The 25,235-nt window shown below is 39.7% G+C and overlaps 2 protein-coding genes and 3 pseudogenes across 3 annotated transcripts in view; 4 read left to right on the top strand and 1 right to left on the bottom strand.

Moving 5' to 3' along the window:
• The window catches only part of LOC139951638 (fibroblast growth factor receptor 3-like), a 92,186-nt gene that overhangs the window by 50,075 nt on the left and 16,876 nt on the right, over positions 1-25,235 (bottom strand). The gene's annotated exons all lie outside the window — the stretch shown is intronic.
• Positions 2,683-3,734, top strand: LOC139951358 (microfibril-associated glycoprotein 4-like). Its single transcript, XM_071950219.1, has 2 exons — positions 2,683-3,667; positions 3,727-3,734. Exons 1-2 carry the CDS (start codon positions 2,683-2,685, stop codon positions 3,732-3,734), a joined length of 993 nt encoding a protein of 330 aa, XP_071806320.1.
• Positions 4,646-5,671, top strand: LOC139951789 (microfibril-associated glycoprotein 4 pseudogene; annotated as a pseudogene).
• Positions 17,874-18,860, top strand: LOC139951788 (microfibril-associated glycoprotein 4 pseudogene; annotated as a pseudogene).
• On the top strand, positions 23,416-25,112 carry LOC139951787 (microfibril-associated glycoprotein 4-like; annotated as a pseudogene).

Genomic DNA, 25,235 nt, shown 5'->3' with positions numbered 1-25,235 from the left:
TAAATGTAATGTAAAGTGAAAGGCTGAAAAGGAACCAAGTATCACTCCTTACTTTTTTACCCACAGTATTACTTACTGTAGTGCTTTACACACTCTTAACCAACTGTGTTATTTTATATGTACTGCATGTTTTATTCTTATGTACTGCATGTTTAAACGAATCAAATTTAAAGAGACGGTACAAAACAAACGTTACAATCATTTTTCTCCAGAGAGCATCTTCACCTTTGACTACTTGGGGGGCCCTCGGACCCAATTATTAGGTGTTCGGGCCAACAGCCCAGAACACCTCTTATTATTGTTCGTCTTTTTCTTAGTTTTTTTCATACTTCTTCTTCTTCTTCTCCTCAGCATCCCTTGTCCGCTAACAAAAGCACCATTTCCAAGCTCGTATGAACTTGAAACTTCACACATAGTTAGATATTCAATAGGAGAGGAAACCGTTGAAGTTACGTCATGATGACGTCATACGTTAATGAGTTGTAAATATTAAAAGTTTATTATGTCAAAAAATCATAACTTTTGATCTACATAATGGATTTTTACAATTAATACACATCATCGGAAAGGTCGTTAAAAGCTGTGTAAACGCTTCGCAGACATGACCCCATTTTGATCTTGTCTTCCGGTTCAAACTCGAGGTTGAAAATTCACAAAATCATGCATAAAGAACTACGAAATGTCCCCATTGGTCGTATGTAAAGATTGTATGCATACAACACGTGTAGTGTTTTCATGTGCTCATCCACCCCATATAGCGCGTGATGTAAAGTTCGTTATTGTCTGTGTTCGAGACGTTCAACATTTCCCATTTCGTTAGTTAGTCTGCTCTTCAGTCGTCAATACTTCATAAGTTCATATTTCCTCAACCACATTTTAAAAGCTATTTTGACAATCTATACATCATATGAAAGGGTTTTACAAACTTCAAAAAAATGGATATGTTGGTAACCTTTTCTTGACCTTTTGATCTGTCTTAACCGGAAGTGACAAGTCTGGCAAAAGTTTTATTTAAATAAATAATACTGATCAGAGTCACCAAAAAATTAAGTGCGCTCTCTAGCGGCAGATTAACAAAGTTAGATGGCTAGATGTTGTGTCAGAGTTAAGGACAATTGTTTCAAAAAGGTGTACATAATCTCCTTCATAATAGCAACATATCTGTGGAGTCTTACGTAGCTTGATGAGGTCGTCATATTGCTTTAAAGGTGCACTTTTCAAAGCGAAAACCAAAAGTTCGACTGAGGTGAAACTTGGTGTATTGTAAGTCAAGAACGTTAACTTCTTGAACACGAAATGACGTCATGATGACGTCATCATTTTGTTTTGACAATATTTCCAATTTTGGTCATTTATTATTACAAATCTTGACAACAAAGTAAGGTGTAACATTTGTTTGTTAATTGTTTTTATATTATGATTTCATTTTTTTGTTTTTTACAAAACTTGCAAAAGTACTGAGTATTCAGTGCTTCAAACAGATCGGGAAAGGGTTACTAAATTATAAAAACGCACCTAACACCTTTTGTTTGTAATTTACAAACAACACATGTCTAGTATTATTATTGTCGTTGTTTATTTAATTATTTATTCTGGGGCACTCTGGAGCACTTCCTAAAGATTTCTAATTTCTTTTAAAGAATTTCCTGATTGAAGGGGAATGTTTCCTAATCAGGATACTATTTGTTCCCTGATTTAGAAACACTACACAAGATGAAAAAAGTTTCCTGATTTGGAAATGTTAGTAGTGTTTCCTGTTTTGGAGACACTGTACACTTTGACAAATGTTTCCTGATCAGGTAACATTTGAAGTGTTACCTATTTTGGAGACACTATGAACTTTGACAAATGTGTCCTGATCAGGAAACATTTTAAATGTCTCCATAATTGGAGACAGTTGTACTGGAGAATGAATGTTTCCTGATCAGGGTACATGTTGCCAAAACGAGAAAATTGTTCCCTGATTAGGCATTGTACCGGACTGCTTATTACAATTAAGCATTGTCAACAACCTGCTTACACTCTGCCTAATAAATCTAATGGACTACCTTGTTAAGTAGTTAACTGCTTATACAGACTGCTTAATAAGCAGATTGTTAGGTTACTATTACTGCGTGAAATTAACTTCCAGCTCAGTTGATACTACTCAATAGATGTTGTTGTTTACCCACTACTGGGAATAACAAGATGAGTACAATATTAAAAAGGTCATTAAGGTATTTTACTAAGGATTCTGAGGCAAGAGATCACTTCTGATTTTAAGTGTCAAAGCTTTTTACATTTCGCTGTTTATTCGTATGAAGAATATCAAGGAGTACAAAATCTGAATAGGGAGAACCTTATCATGTTTCCTTATGATTGTCTCATCATTGCACTCTTGGAGTCTAGATGACTGTGAGGGGATTTGTAGAGAGGGCAAGCATTGATGATATGATCCATAGTTTGGATCTTTCCACAGGCACAGTGTGGCGATGAATCAGCTCCAACTTTGAACAGAAAATATTGTGAACATCCAACATCCGTTCTGATAAGGTTGAGGTCGCTGCCACATGGTTCGCACGGGCTAATGTGTGGGTGATTTCCTTCGACTTGGTAGTAGACGATATATAATCTTTATTCGTCTTAGCAAATAACAGCATTGGGTGGAAGATGTCTCAAGAACTTATCATAAAACCTCTCATCATGAAAGTTATGGTAACAACATTTTTCTTGACTTGCTTGATACATGTACATCATTGTCAGAGTGAATGTCAACAAAGAGTCAAATCAAACCTGTATCCAGCAAGCGACAGAGTCCTACTTAATCATGTGTTTAAATGGCAGACTGAGTCATCTCCTGTGATCTGTGGGCGAGACTGCTCTATGAATCCACACTGTGCATCATTCAACTACTACACATGCAGCCATGTTTGTCAGTTGAGCAATGCTACGCATTCTCAAAGCCCCGATGACTTCATTGAGCTGCAAGGAGTTGCCTACTATGATGACTACTTGGAAACTCCTTCCCTTTTAGCAACAGACTCTGAACACTTCAGTAGTTGTCTGAAGTTATACCAGGCTGGTAGCTGTCAGAGTGGCATTTACACCATCTACCCTGCTGGTCTGACTGATGGAGTGCAGGTCTACTGTGATATGGAGACAGACGGAGGAGGCTGGATTGTGTTCCAGATGAGAAAAGATGGCTCAGTTGACTTTTACCGTAAATGGGCAGAATACCAATCTGGGTTTGGTGATCTCTCCACTGAGTTCTGGCTGGGTAATGACATCTTACGTAACCTTACTGATCCAGGACAATGGCAATTAATGGTAAATATGGCTGATTGGGACGGAAACACAGCTTGGGCAAGTTATGATGAGTTTGCTGTATCAGGTGATAAGTACACTCTCCATGTTGGCTCCTATGATGACAACAGTTCAGCAGGTGATTCACTGGCGTATCATAATGGTCATCCCTTCAGTACCAAGGATCAGGACAATGATGGTTGGGTTGGTATAGACTGTGCACAACGTGACCGCGGAGCATGGTGGTTTAAAGCTTGTTGTCATGCACATCTGAATGGCCATTACTACCATCAGACTCATGTGGCCTATGCAAAAGGTTTAGTTTGGGTTAACTGGATTGGTTACTACAGATCCTTGAAGACCTGTTCTATGAAAATAAGAGAAGTCATGTAAACAGAAGACCACACTCTGTAAGTTCTGTAAACTGAATACCACGCCCTGAAATCCTATAAACTGAACACCACACCCTGAAGTCCTGTAAACTGCAAAACACACTCTAAACGAAGCGGGTTATTGAGAAAATAACAGTAGGATTCAAGGTCTTTATACCCATCTGGATGGTCAATATTACTACCATACACACATTCAGTATATGGACATGGAATACAAAGGAGCTCCTGGAGATAATAAATAATAATTATAACCATCATTTATAAAGCGTAAAAGCATCGAGGCATCAATGAGCTGTTAATGGACATGTAATATCTTAAGCAAAACTAAACATCTTAAAAATATTACATGCTGCACACGTTAAAATGTATTTAAAATGGACGAAATTTGAACAACAAAAATTTAAAAGGATTTACACACTGCTCGAAAAAGAAGAACATAAAAAAATGAGAAGATTTCAAACTTTATGTCACCCACAAGTTATACAGGATGTCTTCACAGTGGACTAGGTTTAACACATCAGTTAGCCGAAGACAATCCTTACAAATTAAGACCTTCAACTACTATTAGATGTATGCATTATTAAAGGATACTAGAAACAACTACCAATTAGCTGCTTCAAATATAAATGCCTTTACTCTAGAACGACCTTAGACTATGTTTTATACTAATAGACAAAAAAGCAAAACCGCAATTTATGCAAACCCTTAGTTTATGTCATCAATACTTAGTTGGACAGGCTGCACTATACTTAATTGCTTGTAAACATCGACAAAGTGGTTAACAAATGCTTAAAATGAAGTGCGGTCCTCGCTGTGGCCTCATCAGTGCGTGCTTGATACTTCACCAGACGAGTCAGGCTGTATTTGTAACTCATACTCAGTAATAGATCAACACCAAGTGAAGATTACTCATAAATCTAACAACTTTCAAATTTACCTTCATCATGAAAACCTTCATAGCTGTTGTAACAATGGTTGTTTTCATTGTGGAAAGTTGCAAATGTGATTGCACAAAAAGGTTCAGTGAAGATTTCAATAAGGCCCACAACCGTGCGTTGTTGAATCATGTGTTTAAATGGAACACTGTATCATCTCCTGTGATCTGTGGGCGAGACTGCTCTATGGATCCACACTGTGCATCATTCAACTACTACACATGTAGCCATGTTTGTCAATTGAGCAATGCTACTCAAACTCAAAGCCCCGATGACTTCAATGAGCTGCAAGGAGTTGCGTACTATGATGACAACTTGGAAACTCCTTCCCTTTCAGCACCAGACTCTGAACAGTTTAGTAGTTGTCTGAAGTTATATCATGCTTGTAGCCAAGAGAGTGGCATCTTCACCATCTACCCTGCTGGTCCAACTGACGAAGTGAAGGTTTACTGTGATATGGAGACAGATGGAGGAGGCTGGATCGTGTTCCAGAGGAGACAAGATGGCTCAGTTGACTTTTACCGTAATTGGGCAGAATACCAATCTGGGTTTGGTAATCTCTCCACTGAGTTCTGGCTGGGTAATGACATCCTACGTAACCTTACTGATTCAGGACAATGGCAATTAATGGTAAATATGGCTGATTGGGACGGAAACAAAGCTTGGGCCAGTTATGATGAATTTGCTGTATCAGGTGATAAGTACACTCTCCATGTTGGGTCCTATGATGGCAACAGTTCAGCTGGAGATTCAATATTGTATCATAATGGCCAGTCCTTCAGTACCAAGGATCAGGACAATGATCCATGGCCTCCAGGAGTCTGCGCACAGCGTCATAAAGGATCATGGTGGTTTAACTCCTGTAGGTTTTCTCATCTGAACGGCCAATACTACCCTCACAGTCAAGTGGCATGGGGAAAAGGTTTACAATGGGTACAATGGAAAGGTAACAACTACTCCTTGAAAAACTGCTCTATGAAAATACGGGAAGTCCTGTAAACTGAACACCAAACCTTGAAGTCCTGTAAACTGAACACCACACTCTCTAGTCCTGTAGAGTGAACACCACACCCTGACGCCCTACAAACTGAACACCACACTCTCAAGTCCTGTAAACTGAACACCACACTCTCAAGTCCTGTAAACTGAACACGACGCTCTGAAGTTCTGTAAACTGAACACCGCACTCTGAAGTCCTGTAAACTGAACACCACACTCTGAAGTCCTGTAAACTGAACACCACACTCTGAAGTCCTGTAAACTGAACACCACACTACACTCTCAGAGTCCTGTAAACTGAACACCATGCTCTGAAGTCCTGTAAACTGAACACCACACTCTGAAGCCCTGTAAACTGAACACCACACTCTGAAGCCCTGTAAACTGAACACCACACTCTGAAGTCATGTAAACTGAACACCAAAAGTCCTGAACACCACACGACACCACATTTTGAAGTCACGACAATGAACACCACACCCTAAAGTCCTGTAAACTGAACACTACACTCTCAAGTCCTGTAAACTGAACACAACACTCTAAACCAAGCGGGTTTGGAGAACTTAAATGTAGGATTCAATGTCTTTATTCCCATCTAAATGGTAAATATTACTACCATACAGACAATGGAGCTCCTGAAGAGGATTTACACACTGCTTGAAAAAGTAAACTATGAAAATAAGAGAAGATTTCAAACCTAAAGTCACCCAGAAGATGTACAGGTATGTCTACACAGTGGCTTTTATTTAGGTGAGCATACAACTATGCTTTTGTTAGGCCAAACAAAATAATATATGTGGCCCAAAAATTAGGGTAGGTAGGGAGGAAAACACATTTTATTTTGTTTAATTATTTTATTAATTCAAAACTTAGGGTCGGAACAAATGTTAAAAATATTTTTGGCCTTGCATGTTTATTTCCTGTAAAGTCAACGATGTCTAAGTTTGACTCGACAATTTATAACAATGACACAGAAAATAAGCCCCAAAAAGCAAACCTTCCGATGTCTGTAAATTTCATGTAACACAAAAGCAGATTTCACGCTTGTAGTCCTCGATACTGTGCGTGTGACAATAGGAAAAAAGAAACATTGAAGGCTAGAGGGCGATTTGGAACAATGCAATAGCATGAGAGTAAACGTCCTCTAATAGTAAAATTTTGCAAACCAGCAATAAACACATTGAGAAAAGCCTTGACGTGTCTGAGAACTGCACAGTCTTGTGGAAGTTTTAGCGCATTTCCAGGCGACGCAATTGCAAGGACGTACCGCAATCTGTCAGTGAACATCGCGCAAGGTTATCCCCAACATCTGTTGTGCAATCTCGAGATTGAGCAGCGCAGTTAACAGATTGTTAGCGTTTACGAACTTGCATGTGTACAATGCAAATGCAAGTGCAGCGACCTTCCATACATTACTATGGGATCGGGGTTGTTTTATTTTTTTGTCTGTATGTTAAAAATTTCATAGGGTCGGCTTGTTTTTGTAGGGTCAGTCGGGTAACCGGACACACACATATTATTTTGTTTGGCCTTAGCATAAAAACTTGGAGAGCTGATGTTTTGGTATAAAACATTGTGAGAAACGGCTCTCTCTGAAGTAGTTTAGTTTTCCACAGGCATGCAACTGCCCGATTAAAAAAAAAGAGGAAACTTTTCGAGACCCAAAATGAAGTTTTTTATGCTCTTAGATTCATTCTTAGCATGTATGACAAAGTGAAGTGTTTTATACAACCAAAATAACAGCATTCACATACGTTAATAAATGATTGTTACCGTACGTAAATAAAAATCGGATGCTTTTTTTTGGGGGGGGGGAATAATAATTTTATGCAAATTTCATAATTACATGGGAAACAATAATTAGTTTTCCTTAATTTTTAGTTTTAACTTCATCAACTCCTGATGCTTTGCCAACTTACAATGCTCGGTGAGAGCCACTTGTCCTCGCTTGCTGTAGTGAATCTCCCTCTTGCACACCACACGATGCCATTCCTGGCTTTTTCGGACGGTTTCGGAGAGCAGTTTACTGTCTATGTCTTTTTTTCCAACCAGAACCACTTCCAGGTATTTTTTACTCCTTTAGCTATGGCTTTAATTTGGCCAGGTACCACTCGGTCCCGCTCTAAAATATCATTTCTTTTGGATGTCATTTTGATGGACGTTTGAAGATGCGACTGTTTCGTAACGCAATGTGAGCACACACTATACACATGTATGTTTGGTAACTAACTCACACACACACATACATGTACAATACGTGTATACTATTGCAAAACAGCGGCTATTAATGACTGCACGCAGTGTGTAAACGTATGCATTTCTTGTTGTGGGCTTTAGATTGACCATGCAGTAGAATGGATCACGTGCCGCGGCAGAGGCCAGACCATGCGTTACGATGCATTGTTGTATTTGTCTTAAGATCGCGCTATAACCGCTATAATGTTTTTTTTAACCGGAATTCCGCAGAAACGCGGAAGAGTTGCATGCCTGTTTCCAGGAAGAAGTAATTTTCACTAAAATATGTGACCCACTCCATTGTAATGAGGATCGAGTAAAGTCTCATCCCATGTAATTTGATACCAAACATGAATCATTAAAAAAATTATTGACAAATTCATTTTTTTATTTTTTTATGTACTTTTAGGTTGCCTAAATCTTTATTAAACTTGCTATGGTCTTACTCTTTCGTCTAAAGACGAGCCAAGTAATTATGAAGAAGGTAATGATACTAGAAAGCTTGCCTTAAAATGTTACTTGCTGAGGTGCTATACTTTTTGAGAAATGAGTAAAACTATGTCACAAAAATTCGTATTTCATGCTTAAAGGAACACGTTGCCTTGGATCGGTCGAGTTGGTCTTTGAAAAGCGTTTGTAACTGTTTTGTATAAATTACATATGGGTAGAAAGATGTTGTAAAAGTAGAATACAATGACCCACACAAACATGCCTCGAAATTGCACGGTTTTCCTTTTACCTCGTCGACTAACACAGTCGGCCATTTATGGGAGTCAAATTTTTGACTCCCATAAATGACCGACCGTGTTAGTTCGCGCAGTAAAAGGAAAACCACGCAATTTCGAGGCAAACTTGTGTGAATAATTGTATTCTACTTTTAAAACATCTTTCCAACCATATGCATTTTATAAAAAAAACGGTTATAAACGCTCAGTTATAGACCAACTCGTCCGATCCAAGGCAACGTGTTCCTTTAATTTCATCTCCTGAGAAGATTTTTGTGACTTCTTTTACTTATTTCTGAAAAACTACAGAACCTCAGCAAGTAATATTTTAAAGGAAGCTTTCTCATCTACCATCATTATCTTCAAACTGTGTGGGTTTAATGTTTATCTGTGAACAATATCCACTTTGTGTTTTCTGTCCTACAAAAGGTACCCAGCCCTTTAAACAATGTTTTCAGCTTTTTGTAGTTTTTAAAATTCTTGACAACCATTACTTGTCATTTGAAAACTGAATAATTCCACAATGTGAATTGTGATGATTTTATCGATTAGCGATAATATTTTAACTGGATTGTGTGCAACTTAAATATTACGGATGGGGATTACAACAGAAAGGTGTCTGGATGTTTATTTCAACACATGAAGGTTTTAGGCAAGAACAAATTTAACAATGTCATTGGAAAATCATTTTCTTAAAAAAAATTATATTGTGTAAATTACAAAAAACCATGGCAAGGAGTTTAAACAATGATTTCAGCTTTTTCTATGTTTTAATTAATGTTACCAATTTAACAAGTAAACAAGTTTTAATCTCACTTGGCATTTGAAAACTGTACCTAATTCTACATTGTGGAATTTTGATGATTTTATAATATTTTAACTGGATTGTGTACGTGTTACTTAAATATTATGGATGAGGATTACAACAGAATGGTGTTTGGATAATTATTTGAACACATGAAGGTTTTACGCAAGAAAACATTTAACAATGTCATTGGGTAATGGGGATACTAATTTCTTTTCAAAAATAAAATTGTATTCTGTTAGGATAGTTGCAAGATGTAACTTGTTAAAAAATAATAATAATAATTACGAAAACATGAAATGGAGAGAAGGAGTTTAAACAATGATTTCAGCTTTTTCTATGTTTTAATTAATGTTACCAATTTAACAAGTAAACAAGTTTTAGTCTCACTTGCCATTTGAAATCTGTATCTAATTCTACAATGTGAAATTTTGCCGAGTTTATAATATTTTAACTGGATTATTGTGTGTTACTTAAATATGACGGATGAGGATTACAACAGAATGGTGTTTGAATAACTATTTCAACACATGAAGGTTTTAGGCAAGCAAACATTTAACAATGTCACTGGGGATACCATTTTCTTTTTTAAAACAAAAAAACAATGTGTTAGAGTAGTTTCGAGATGTCACATCTCGAGTTACAAAATTACAAACAAACAAAATAGAGAGAGAGGGAGAGAAAGAGATTAAAGCAATTTGCTTAGCTTATTTTTTGTTTTACTTTTTAATACCAATTTAAAAAGTAAATCAGCTGTATTCTCACTTGTCATTTAAAAACTGTATGTTCAACAATGTGGTATTTTGATGATTTTTTCGTATAGCGATAATATTTTGACTGGATTGTGTGTTACTTAAATATTGTGGATGAGGATTACAACAGAATGGTGTTTGGAAAATTACTTGAACACATGTGAAGGTTTTAGGCACGTACATTTAATAATGTCATCAGGGGTTACCATTTTCTTTTCTTCAAAAAAAAATTAAAAATATTGTATTAGAATAGTTACAAGATAATTGTCATGTAAGATTGAATCAAAGAAGCTTTGAAGTATTGTAATTCATGCATCAGTGTAATGAAAAGCTGCAGTTTTAATGACCTCCAGACATTACTGAAATGCTTCATTGTCAATCATGAGATATTGTGTCATTACAAAATAGAACAAGCTTCTGGGTGCTGGTCAATTTCACCAACAACAAACATTGACTATTATACAAATATTGACTGCTTCGAGTGCTATGGTTAAAACTATGACTCCCGAGGTGATTCCCGGAGTGTTCTATTTTCCCGAGGCGAAGCCGAGGGAAAATAAAACGCTCCGGGAATCACCGAGGGAGTCATAGTTTAAACCATTGCACAAGTAAAAGCAGCCAATATTTGTTTTATAACACCCAAACATTTCTAAATACTGTACTATTAAGTTACAGACCTGAATGCTACAATCCACAGACGACACGAATACAGATTGCGAAAACTTTTACTGTGCTGCATGTAGTGTCATGTAATCCGAAATGGTTACAGACTATTAATTTATCATCCTCGTACACGCAACAGACGTCTGGGTACTGCACGCCGTGTGCTAGTCTTTCGGACTAGCGCACGGCAAACCGATGCACTATCACACGGCCGTGGTCTAGCAAAACTAAGACATATCATATGACGCGCTCTAAACCAATGAAAAGGCAGAATATTGGTTAGGGGTGTTATAATAATCTGTGAGAACATTTTGTCAAAGTTTTAGGATTGATTGATAAGAATGAGGTTGAACCACTGTAGTTATTGAACAAGCTTAGACACACATGAATTGCTTCTCTTCATCCAGGTGAACAAATGGGAATCTGTACAAGGTGATATGATTGTTTGACTTTTTGCTGGTTGCAATCAGTCAGGGATTGTTTAAGAATGGCTGAAAATCAGTGAAAGTTATAATTTTGTAGATCAATGTTAATAGCTTTTATAAAAAAACATCACATATTTTGTACTTTCAGTCACAAGTCCTACAACCCCTGAACAAATTTAATTTCAATAAGAACCCCAAAATCAATCCATCACAATCAATTCAAAGTTACTCAAAACCAAGTATATTTGGACGATTAAATAATTATTTCCTCGGATTAATGCTTGTAAAGGTTAGTTCTAATGGAATACTTTATCGATTCAAATTAACTAATCCATGTCATCGGCTTTTTTATATATTCATTGTTACGGAAGAGTATTGTATTACAACATATTTTCCGAAAAATTAAAAGTTGATCACCAAATATTTTTTCTATTAAGAGTTTCGCCCCTCATAAAACGACAAGCAGGCCTGAGTTATGAATTTTTTTTATTCAAAGATTTTAGCTGTGCCCAACTAAATACATAAAACAAAACTAACTGAAAGATTTGTGTTGATTTTAAAAAGAGAATTTAATGCATTAAAATGAAAGTAAATTTGCATTTTATGTCAACACCAATTGACATACAATTAATATACTTGACTGGTTACAATGTTAACCTTCCTACCGTACACCTATCAGTATAATCCAGTGTGGTTTTGAATGATAGAGATAAACTATGCCAGCCTGCAGTATGACACAATGTTTAATGAATGCATACAGTACACACATGTACAGTCAGGTCTTTGCTCAGCTGTGCCACTGTATACAGCCTTTTTGCAGTTAAGTCATTTCTCACTGGATAATATCACCAGGAGTAGGAGGGTTAAACTTATTTCAACATCTATGGCATGATTGCTTGTTAACACTGAAATAAACCACATACGAAAAAAGTGAAATGTGATCAAGTTTTGTGTATTGGAATATTGTTTTTGTTTGTATTGCAAATTAATGACTGGACTCAGGTCTTAAATGTTATATCTCAGTTCCCAAGACTCTTGTCTTAGTTCACAGTGTGGGTCTTATATAAAGACTGCCCATGACATTTGCCTCTGTTCAGAGTGAGGGTCTTAAAAGACTACCCAGGATTCTTGAACAGTTCACAGTGCGGGTCTTAGAAGACTACCTAAGACTCTTGTCCTAGTTCACAGTATGGGTCTTAGAAGACTGCCTAAGACTCTTGTCTCAGTTTACAGTGCTGGTCTTAAAAGACTACCTAACACCTGTTTCAGACAGGCACTCCAGAGTTGCGCCAAACCAAATTCTGAATTATGTACATAAAAAGTTTGCACTGAAACAGCTAAGAGCGACTGGACGCGCTGGAAGTCGAAAGATCGACTGTTGCAGTCGGTCGGTCTTATAAGACTACCAAAGACTCTTGTCTCAGTTCACACTGTGGGTCTTAGAAGACTACCCAAGACTCTTGTCTCAGTTCCCATTGTGGGTCTTAGAAGACTACCCAAGACTATGTCTTAGTTCACACTGTTGGTCTTAGAAGACTACCAAGAGTCAAGTTCCCTGTTCATGGTATTAACAAACATGTTCACTCAAAAAAAGAATCGGGGCAAGACTCCCTCAATAACTAAAGAGCATTACAACAAGATAAATGTTTATAAAGAAAATAAAGGTATGCATCAGTAACACAAAAGTAACACCATAGTAACACTAATAAACTAAGACCAACTTAAGACCAAACTAGGACCAAAATTAAAACAATACAGGTATGGTCAAATTCCTTACACTTATAAACAGATCATCAATGTCAATATCCACATTTGTTAAAACTGTCAGCCAACAAAGCTCTGACCATTGAGGTAGGAGTTTTAGGATAGGAGACATACATAGCTTCAACTACTGGGGCTGTCTTAAAACATTATGTCAAACTACCCACATAGTGAAAGAGGCTGCAGTGAACAGAACACAATTCAAAGGAATCAATGCAGAAGTAGGTTGATGCATTGAGTTTCTTTGTTGCTCAACTGGCAAATTAAATATCAAGGCTCCAAAACTCTGATACTTGTGCAACTAGTCCAGTCACAATGGTGGCACAGGTTGATGCATTGAGTTTCTCTGTCACTCAACTTGCCAATTAAATATCAAGGCTTATATCAATTATTATTGCCATCACTCCAAGCCTTCATTCAAATCAGATAACTTCCACCTCAGGTGATTCAGTTTCAATGGAAGGTTGTTTACCCGTTGCTACGAGTAACACTATGAAAACAACACCAAAAGAGCCATCCAAATAATTGGGATGGAAAGAAGGTGTACAGTGGCACGCCTGGAAAGGTTTCTACTACTCTGCCAAGACCTGCTCAATGAAAATACGAAGAGTCCTGTAAACTGAACACCATTTTCTGAAGACCTGTAAACTAAACACCACACTCAGAAGTCATGTAAACTGAACACCACAATCTGAAGTCCTGTAAACTGAACACCACACTCTGAAGTCCTGTAAACTGAACACCACAATCTGAAGTCCTGTAAACTGAACACAACACTCGAAAGTTCTGTTTTAACTGAACACCACACTCTGAAAATCTGTAAACTGAGCACCACACTCTAAAGTCCATTAAACTGAACACCACACTCTGAAGTCCTGTAAACTGAACACCACACTCTGAAGTCCTGTAAACTGAACACCACATTCTGAAGTCCTGTAAACTGAAGACCACACTCAGAAGTCCTGTAAACTGAACACCACACCCTGAAGTCCTGTAAACTGAACACCACACTCTGAAGTCCTGTAAACTGAACACCACAATCTGAAGTCCTGTAAACTGAACACCACAATCTGAAGTCCTGTAAACTGAACACCACACTCTGAAGTCCTGTAAACTGAGCACCACACTCTGAAGTCCATTAAACTGAACACCACACTCTGAAGTCCTGTAAACTGAACACCACAATCTGAAGTCCTGTAAACTGAACACCACACTCTGCTGAAGTCCTGTAAACTGAACACCACACTCTGAAGTCCTGTAAACTGAACACCACACTCTGAAGTCCTGTAAACTGAACACCACACTCTGAAGTCCTGTAAACTGAACACCACACTCTGCTGAAGTCCTGTAAACTAAACACCACACTCTGAAGTCCTGTAAACTGAACATCACATTCTGAAGTCCTGTAAACTGAACATCACACTCTGAAGTCCTGTAAACTGAACACCACACTCTGAAGTCCTGTAAACTGAACACCACACTCTGAAGTCCTGTAAACTGAATCACACTCTGAAGTCCCGAAACTGAACACCAGTTTTTCTCACCAGCCATTAAAAGGCCAATGTTACCCCTAATCACAACCGAAAGGAAAACATTCCGAGACCCCTGGCAAGTTAACATTTTAAGGGCCAAAATAAGGTGAAAAGTTATAACTTTGCAATTTTATAAAAACATGCTGTAACTAATGCCTGTTCCAAAAAAAAAAAAAAAAAAATTCTCAATTAAAACCATTTAGGATGATACTTTGTAGTGATACACAACGTTTTTGTTCCGGAGAAAGAAAAAAAACAGTACTAAAGTTGGTTTAACTCATGGTTCAACCCGATCGAGTTCAACTCTGTATGTCTAAACGGTTCTAAAGTTAGTCCGAATCGAGTTCAACCCACAAAAGATAAACCGTCCAGGGAGGGGGTTTATCTTAAGACCGCTTCGGGTTTATCTTTTAACACTGTGGGTATGTTCAGATGTAGGGTTAAACTAGCCCTTAAAGGAACACGTTGCCTTGGATCAGTCGAGTTGGTCTTTGAAAAGCGTTCTATAACCGTTTCTCATAAAATCGGTATGGTTAGAAAGATGTTGTTAAAGTAGAATACAATGATCTACACAAATATGCCTTGAAATTGCGTGGTTTTCGTTTTACCTCGTCGACAAACACGGTCGGCCATTTATGGGAGTCAAAAATTTGACTCCCATAAATGGCCGACCGTGTTAGTTCGCGACGTAAAATAAAAACTGTGCAATTTTGAGTGATAATTGTGTGGATCATTATATTCTACTTTTAAAACATCTTTCTAACTATATGCATTTTATAACAAACGGTTTCAAACGCTTTTCATAGACCAACTCGTCCGATCCAAGGCAACGTGTTCCTTTAATCCGAGCACAGCGGGTGTCCAAAACATAAACATCACTTAGTCCAAAATTGGCTTGCATTCACACAGTGAGTTTATTCTTGCCAAGCGGTCGCCAAGCGGACTAGCCCAAAAGGTTGATTATTTGGTCATGCATCAGCGACCCTTACCATTGCTGGTTCCGGTTCGTTACATTGCGCATGCGTTTTCCACAGGGTTTCGATCCGCTATTGTCTCTACGATCCTCATGGTCATCATGTATTCTAATGATTCCATCAATAAAATACGGCAAAATCACTTCATATCCTTGGCCCCAGCACAAACACAATTCTGTTTGTGCCCGCTGAAGTTTACGATCCACACACTGCCCTCAATCATGAAAAAAACATAACACGTTGTTGAAAGCTTCAAATTATTTTCGAGAGTGAACTTTTGGAAATACATACACTTAGTCATTTAGAAAGTCGTAGCCTACACACATTCTCATGTTACGTTAAAAAATTGTTTTTAAATTCAACATTAGTTTGGTACCAATACATTTGGCTTGATCGTACCACTGTTAAGTGAAGTTGTTGAGGGAAGGAACCAGATACAACCTAGTTTTCGAACCCAAACTTTGGTATTAATTCTCGATATCCCGTGTGTGTAGCTATCTGTGATTAGATGCCACTTCCACCAAAGCAAAACCCATTCATTAATGTCATGGAGTAGCGCTACCGAAGAACGTGAATTAAACAACAAAATAGTGCTACTAGAAATGAGAACTTGTTTTCTTGCGACGTCCAGTTGGAAGTTTTTTTTCAGCGAAGGGGAATAACGGGGGCCCAGCACTAAAGGCAGAAGTTGTTCATGCAGACACGCATACTCCTTGCCGATCCATACACGTGTAGTTGATTACGTCACCTTTTCTGCCGCGGTCATTTGGGCTAAAATAGACCAGAAGTAGCAGGTCAGTTGCGTTCCAACGATGGTTTACTGGGCCTCGCAGCGGTTAGTTTAGCACTTTTGGATTAAGGACTAGTTTAACCCCAGTCTGTTAGTACCCTGTGTGTGGACAGAATAAAAAAGACCACATCCGGTTTAACTCACAACAGACAACCCATTGAGCTCCGTAATCATTATGTAAACACACGGTGACCAATGAACAGGCGAATAAACAGGATGTTGGAGTAACGGGGTCGCGTTTGCTTTGACCTTTTAAAACCAAAGATAAACCGGGTCCGGTTTAACTCAGTGCTGTCTGAATGCAAGTTTTTATTTTGTTTTAATGACCACCCCCTGCTGTTCGTAGAAGTTAAACCAGTTCGGGTCTAACTTAGTACGCTGCCTGAACATACCCAAAAGGATGTTTTCTTTCTGAGTTTGGGGCCTCTAACTCGGTAGATTTCTAATGGAGCAATCCCGTAATGTTTTTGGCTGCTTATTACAATTAAGCATCGTCAACAACCTGCTTACACTCTGCCTAATAAATCTAATGGACTACCTTGCTAAGTAGTCAACTGTTTACAGGCTGCTACAAGACTGCTTAATATGCAGATTGTTAGGTTACCATAACTGCGTGAAATTAACTTCCAGCTCAGTTGATACTATACAATAGAAGTTGTTTTTACCCACCACTGTGAGTAAAACAAAGAATATAAAGGAGTACATCATCTGAATAGGGAGATCTTTATGGGAGCCAGTTGATTGTCTCATCATTGCACTCTTGAAGTCCAGACGCACTGTAAGGAAATTTGTAGAGAGGGCAAGCATTGATGATATGATCCATAATTTGAAACTTCTTTCTACAGGCACAGTTTGGCGATGAATCAGCTCTAATTTTATGCAGGAAATATTGTGAACATCCAACTCCAGTTCTGATAAGATTGAGGCTGACCACTGTGAGTAAAACAAAGAATATAAAGGAGTACATCATCTGAATAGGGAGATCTTTATGGGAGCCAGTTGATTGTCTCATCATTGCACTCTTGAAGTCCAGACGCACTGTAAGGAAATTTGTAGAGAGGGCAAGCATTGATGATATGATCCATAATTTGAAACTTCTTTCTACAGGCACAGTTTGGCGATGAATCAGCTCTAATTTTATGCAGGAAATATTGTGAACATCCAACTCCAGTTCTGATAAGATTGAGGCTGACCACTGTGAGTAAAACAAAGAATATAAAGGAGTACATCATCTGAATAGGGAGATCTTTATGGGAGCCAGTTGATCGTCTCATCATTGCACTCTTGAAGTCCAGACGCACTGTAAGGAAATTTGTAGAGAGGGCAAGCATTGATGATATGATCCATAATATAAAACTTCTTTCTACAGGCACAGTTTGGCGATGAATCAGCTCTACTTTTATGCAGGAAATATTGTGAACATCCAACTCCAGTTCTGATAAGATTAAGGCTGACCAAGGCTTTCTTCTTTAGGTCGCTGCCACTTGGTTTCGCACAGGCTTTTGAGTGACTTGCTAGTAGACGAACTCAGTCTTTATTCATCTTGGTAAATAACAGCATTGGGTGGAAGATGTCTCAAGAACTTATCATAACACCTCTCATCATGAAAGTTATAATAACAACATTGTTCCTGACTTGCTTGATACATTATTGTCATGGTGAATGTCAAAAACGAGTTATGTCAAACCTGTATCCAGCAAGCAATAGAGTCTTACTAAATCATGTGTTTAAATTGAAGACTGTATCATCTCCTGTGATCTGTGGGCGAGACTGCTCTATGGATCCACACTGTGCATCATTCAACTATTACACATGTAGCCACGTTTGTCAGTTGAGCAATGCTACCCAATCTCAAAGCCCTGATGACTTCATTGAGCTGCAAGGAGTTGCCTACTATGAAGACAACTTGGAAACTCCTTCCCTTTTAGCAACAGACTCTGAACAGTTTAGTAGTTGTCTGAAGTTATACCAGGCTGGCAGCTGTCAGAGTGGCATCTACACCATCTACCCTGCTGGTCTGACTGATGGAGTGCAGGTCTACTGTGATATGGAGACAGACGGAGGAGGCTGGATTGTGTTCCAGAGGAGGCAAGATGGATCAGTTGACTTTTACCGTAATTGGGCAGAATACCAATCTGGGTTTGGTGATCTCTCCACTGAGTTCTGGCTCGGTAATGACATCCTACATGACCTTACTGATTCAGGACAATGGCGATTAAGGGTAGATATGGCTGATTGGGACGGAAATACAGCTTGGGCCAGTTATGATGAGTTTGCTGTATCAGGTGATAAGTACACTCTCCATGTTGGCTACTACGATGGCAACAGTTCCGCAGGTGATTCAATGGCGTATCATAATGGACATCCCTTCAGTACCAAGGATCAGGACAATGATAGTTGGGTTGGTATAGACTGTGCACAACGTGACCGCGGAGCATGGTGGTTTAAAGCTTGTTCTCATGCACATCTGAATGGCCATTACTACCATCAGACTGATGTGTACTATGCAAAAGGTTTATTTTGGGTTGACTGGATTGGTTACTACAGATCCTTGAAGACCTGTTCTATGAAAATAAGAGAAGTCGTGTAAACAGAAGACCACACTCTTGAAGTTCTGTAAACTGAACACCAAGCCCTGAAGCCCTATAAACTGAACACCACACCCTGAAGTCATGTAAACTAACCTACACACTGAAGTCTTGTAAACTACACACCACACTCTAAACGAAGCGGTATTAAGAAATTAACTGCAGGATTCGATGCATTAATACCCATCTGGATGGCAAATATTACAATCACCAGGCATTCATTTTATGGACATGGAATACAATAGAGCTCCTAGAGAAGATTTACAAACTTCTTGCAATAGTAGAACATAAAAATAAGAGAAGATTTCAAGTTTCGAGTCACTCGCAAGGTATACAGGATGTCTAAACAGTGGAATAGGTTTAACACATCATCAGTAAGCCTGAGACAATCCTTACAAATTGAGACCTTCAACTACTATTAGATGTATGCATTATTCAAGGATGCTGGAAACAACGACCAATTAGCTGCTTCAAATAAAAATGCCTTCACTCTAGAACGACCTTGGACTATAATGGACAAAAATAAATGCAATTCTTGCAATAGTGTAATACCACAGTTTATGTAAACCCTTAGTTTATGTCAGCAATACCTTAATTGGATAGGCTGCACTATCCTTAATTGCATGTAAACAGTGACAAAGTGGTTAATAAATGCTTAAAATGAAGTGCTGTCCTCGCTGAGCGAATAAGGCTGTATTTAACTGAAAGTCGGTTAGAGATCACCACCAAGTGAAGATTCATCATGAAAACCTTCATAGCTGTTGTCACAATGGTTGTTTTCATTGTGGAAAGTTGCAAAGGTGATTGCACAAAACGGTTCAGTGAAGACTTCAATAAGGCCCATAATCGTGCGTTTGGAAATCATGTGCTTACAATAGTACAGCGGATAAGCTCCCATATTATGAAGATTGTGCACTTTTTGAGAAAAGCATGAAACTTCTAGCATAGTTAGGTTGGACCATAAGAAACATTTTTGGATGTGGAAGGAAGTCAGATTTGACCTCTGATGACCTTGAGAGGTCAAAATCCAAAATGGCCGCCAATCCGCATGGTCTAATGTAAAAACACACTTAACTTTTGAACCAAATAGCATAGAAAAATGCTTAAAGTGTCATTTCCAACTATATTGGGGGTGCCAATTCATTTGGTAATACTTGCAAGATCACCAAAACTTTAGGTTTTGCAGAAAGGTCAAGGTCAAGGTCAAAATTTACCCAAAAAAGGCAAATATCGCATGTTTACAACATGTTTAGCCATTAATTTGTCATGTGTTCTCCCCTATATTCTAAAATGTATATTGGGGTGGTTCCCCTGCATAGTCCCTCATCTTAATATTTCAGTAAGTTCATTCCAATAATTAGCAACAGACCATTCTTTTTCTTGTAACTGACCATATGCATAGCATGGTCAGTGGGCACTACACGCGCAATGCATGTACGGAACGTCATGTTCAGCACATCATAGATGCTGCTGAGAAACTCCACCCCCAATCTATTTATCCCTCAAGGTCCATGCAGCAACCAAAAGTAGAGGGCTGGTTGACACGCCTCAATCTGGGAGTATGTGTCTCCTATATGACAGGCTGTTGCAACACTAATCAGACATTGCAGATGGTGTCTGCCAGCGGTCTTAGGGTGGAAAATGTAGTGTGCCTGCCAAAGTTGCGTCTTGGACTGTTTACAACAGGGGCTGTGGACTACATCGACCACAATCCAAGCTCTGCTTGCAACTGCAAAAGATTCCTTCCACGACATTGGCATCTCACTTATGCAGCATCCATCACACACACAGGGTGGAACTGAACATAGTGTACCGGTGGTTAGTCAGGGTGGCTCTTCCACCAAGTCAGTACCATCTATGCCATCAGCCCATTGTGCCACCAGCTGCCCTCGAGACAAAGTTCTTGCGACAAAGAGTGCGCTGTGTGTACAAAGTTCGGTGAGGCCTTCCAACCTCTTGGCAGCTGCATCTGCTACAGAAGATGAGTATGCGTGGCTCAGCAAAGTCAAGACGGCTGTTGAAGAGTCTACCATGGATGGCTGGATATCGTAGTCTGCCTACCATGCTGACACACAGGGCACTGTCATCCCACCGCAATCAAGGCACTGCTGCCTCTGTTTCTTTACAATGTACACTCCAGGGCAATGAAACGGCACTCCATGAACATTGTTAAGGCAGCAGTTCAGAACTTGAACCAACGTCAAATTCTGTCCTTGCCGCTGACCAACCCCTGTATGCTCGTGCAAAACAAGTTCAGTGAACCTAGCTGGCCAGACACTCACTCAGAGCAGATGATTGTTTCGTAATCATGTTGGGTCGTTTACACAGCGAGATGGCCACATTAAAGTTGCTGGGAGACTGATTTGAAGATAGTGGCTCGACAAAAGCCCTGGTATGGCTGACACTGCATGTTCCGGAACAGCCAATTCTTTCATACGTTCCAGCCATGTCACCAAGACCAGCCATGCACATCAGGTCAAAGTTGCAAGCCTTTTTACACTCCTCCAACAAGCTGACAATGGTGATGATGCCATTAAGCCAGACAGTCCGCCTCTTGAGTGGTGCACACGTCGAGCAAAGGATTGTGTCCACTTTGACTATTGGATCAAGAGCCTGTCACTAGAGCTTCTTCTGCTGCGGTACATCAGGTCTCTTCGTGTAGGTAACTTCAAGCTGTACGTAGAATCTCTGACACAGATTATGCCCTGGATGTTTGCCCTAGACCACACACACTACTCCAGATGGCTTTCCGTACACCTCCATGACATAACGACTCTCGCTGCAAAAACTTCCAGATGTCCAAGCAGAAGTCTTGTCTGTGATGCACAAAACCAGCAACAAATTCTGCCATAGCAATAGCAATAGCGACTGCTACAGCAATTGACCAGTGCCATGAGCAGAACAATGCAATGGTGAAAGGTTCTGGCGGGGCTTTTGGACCTGGATGGTAGCAGGGACAGAAATTTGCCAGGATCACTACAGAATTTGAAAAACAGGTCACAAAGCAAAATAATGGTGTGGCTAAAACTGAACACCATCACCATGACCAGCAACCTAGAGTGTAAGCAGCAACCCTGAGGGATGTTTCGAAGGCACATTTGACAGTACTCAAAGAGATGGGCAGTCCATTTTTAGAACACAGTCACACAAACACTTCTTCAGAACAAAGTGACACTTTTCAGTAGGCCATCGGCCAAGGTTATGTCAAAACAGAAGGCACAGCTCGCAGCACTTAAGAGTAACTGTGGTCTCTTTCCGAGGCTGTACATCTCGTGTCAGACACGGGACAGACCAGACAAGTTCTTCTCCCATGAAAACCAAGCCCCCCGCCAGCTCTATCAACTTGAGGTAAAATGTGGATTGGAGTTTAAGCACATCTACTTCGCTGCCTGAAATCTGATCTGCTTGAAAACAGTTGTGCACCTGTGGGGGCCGAAGCAATAACTCTTGACGGTACAGCTGTGGTTTAAATGCTTAATCCTGGAACAAGAGTTTGGAGAAAGAGTGTTCGCCCCACACATCTTTGCTCAACTCGAGAAAAGCATCCGTATCCACCTTGTCTGGGATGTATACTTACATAAAGTCTAACAGCCTCAACAAGACAGAAGAGGGGAAAAGGCACAAGGAAAAGGGTGAATCCTGCTACTTTGCTTCCAAAAATCGGAAGGCCTTCCTTAGAGTCAATGAGAACAAAACAGAATTGTTTGCTTTCCTGTCACACGACCAGTAGGAAGTGGAGTACTCTGCTCTCCTGCTGAGTAACCCTTGGCCCGCCTTACCCCATACTCACAAGAGGAGGCTGAGACTCGTTTACTTCTGCATGTGGCCGAAGCTGTGCAAAACAGGTTGTAAAAAGGTATCGCGTACCGTTGATACTGATGTGGCTGTACTGTGTGTGGCTTCATTCAGCAAAACAACTCCTGATGAGCTGGGGATTGCCTTTTGGTGTCGGATCAAGCTTTCTGTTCATGAAATTGTTGCCACAATGAGTCTGACACAGTGTCTCACTCTCCCAGTCTTCCATACGTTCACTGGGTGTGCCACTGTGACTTCATTCGCAGGCAGAGGAAAGAAGACTGCCTGGGAAACTTGGAAGTCTTTCCCAGAGGTGAATGATGCTTTCAGTGAACTCCTATGCATGCCAAGTGAGGTCAGTGAAGGATCTATGTCACTGCTACAGCAATTTGCTGATGTACAACCTAACCAATGAGAGCATGGAAGTGAATGATGCCAGTAAACAGCTCCTCATACAGAAGTCTAGAACCCTGGAGAACATTCAGAACCCTGCGCCTTGAACACCCAGCAGGGTGGATACGTGCGCATTACAAGTCTTATTATCATCATCATCATTATCATTATCATTCCCCAACCCATGGGCAGCACTCAAGCAGCCCATCAAACAAACTTGTTACCAGGCCAACTGTCGGAACCAGGCACTGGCAAATGATCCAGATATGCCAGAGCCATCTGACTGGGGCTGGACAAACGATAGAACTTGGTGGTAGCCTATTTGGACCACTGTTTTTGATGAATCAAAATCGTGCCATGAATTGATCTATGGTCGCTGCAAGAAAGGATGCACTGGATGTTGCAGCTGATGTGTCAAAGCTGCACTCAAGTGCACTGCACTGTGCTCTTGTTCTGGAGACTGTTAGATGTTGAAAGTTACCATTAGGATATACATAAGATGGACAGTGCTAATTTGATGTTGATACCTATAGTGGTAGTGAACTAGGTTTTAGGTCGTATTTGAAATAGCCATTCTAGTCTGCTGGACCCAATGCCATAGAGTTGCTTACCGGTAAGCACATCTTTGTGCCATCTGTAGTTGACAAATTTTCTCAAGCATAAGCGTGTACAAAACAAACACCCCTTTTGTTTACCTTGTTTGACCTTGACCTTGACATTGAGATCTCCCATGCATTACCAAATGATTTGGCATCCCTAATTTAGTTGGAAATGACACCTTTAACATGACAAATAAATGGGTATGCCTAAACATGATGTAAACATTCGAAATTTGCCTTTTTTTGGTAAATTTTGACCTTGACCTTTACGCAAAACCTAAAGTTTTGGTGGTCTTGCAAGTATAACCAAATGAATTGGCATTCCCAATATAGTTGGAAATGACACTTTAAGCGTTTTTCTAGACTATTTGGTTCAAAAGTTAAGTGTGTTTTTACATTAGACCATGCAGATTGGCGGCCATTTTGGATTTTGACCTCTCAAGGTCATCAGAGGTCAAATCTGACTTCCCTTCACATCCAAAAATGTTTCTTATGGTCCAACCTAACTATGCTAGAAGTTTCATGCTTTTCTCAAAAAGTGCACAATTTTCTTGCTAAGCCGCTGCACTACAAGGAAGAATGCGTCATCTCCTGTGATCTGTGGGCGAGACAGCTCTATACATCCACACTGTGCATCATTCAACTACTACACGTAGAGCCATGTTTGTCAGTTGAACAATGCTACTCAATCTCAAAGCCCCGATGACTTCAATGAGCTGCAAGGAGTTGCCTACTATGATGACAACTTGGAAACTCCTTCCCTTTCAGCACCAGACTCTGAACAGTTTAGTAGTTGTCTGAAGTTATACCAGGCTGGTCGCCTGTCAGACTGAAGGAGTGAAGGTCTACTGTGATATGGAGAAAGATGGAGGAAGCTGGATCGTGTTGCAGAGGAGACAAGATGGCTCAGTTTACTTTCATCGTAATTGGGCAGAATACCAATCTGGATTTGGTAATCTCTCCACTGAGTTCTGGCTGGGTAATGACATCCTACGTGACCTTACTACGTCAGGACAATGGCAATTAATGGTAGATATGGCTGATTGGGACGGAAACACAGCTTGGGCCAGTTATGATGAGTTCGCTATATCAGGTGATAAGTACACTCTCCATGTTAGTTCCTATGATGGCAACAGTTCAGCTGGAGATTCAATGGCGTATCATAATGGCCAGTCCTTCAGTACCAAGGATCAGGACAATGATAGTTATATGTATGGAAGATGTGTAAGGGAAACAGATAATAGGGGAGCATGGTGGTTTAACTACTGTATGAGATCTAATCTAAATGGCCATTACCACCGTCAGGGTGAAGTGGAATGGGAACGCGGTTTAAAATGGTCGAGCTGGAAAGGTTTAGGGTACTCCCTGAGGATCTGCTCAATGAAAATACGAGAAGTCCTATAAAGTGAACAAGACACACTGAAGTCCTGTAAACTGAACACCACACTCGGAAGTCCTGTAAACTGAACACCACGCTTTGATTGAAGTCATGTAAACTGAACACCACACTCTGAAGCCCTGTTAACTGAACACTGCCCAGGTTGTATACTCCCAAGGGAGCTGAAAAACCCTAAAATGGATGTTATTGGC

The sequence above is a fragment of the Asterias amurensis genome, chromosome 19, assembly GCF_032118995.1.
Source record: "Asterias amurensis chromosome 19, ASM3211899v1".
NCBI classification, from domain to species: Eukaryota; Metazoa; Echinodermata; class Asteroidea; order Forcipulatida; family Asteriidae; genus Asterias; species Asterias amurensis.
Note: the sequence above shows the minus strand (reverse complement) of the source record. Positions and strands in the feature narration are given on the sequence as shown.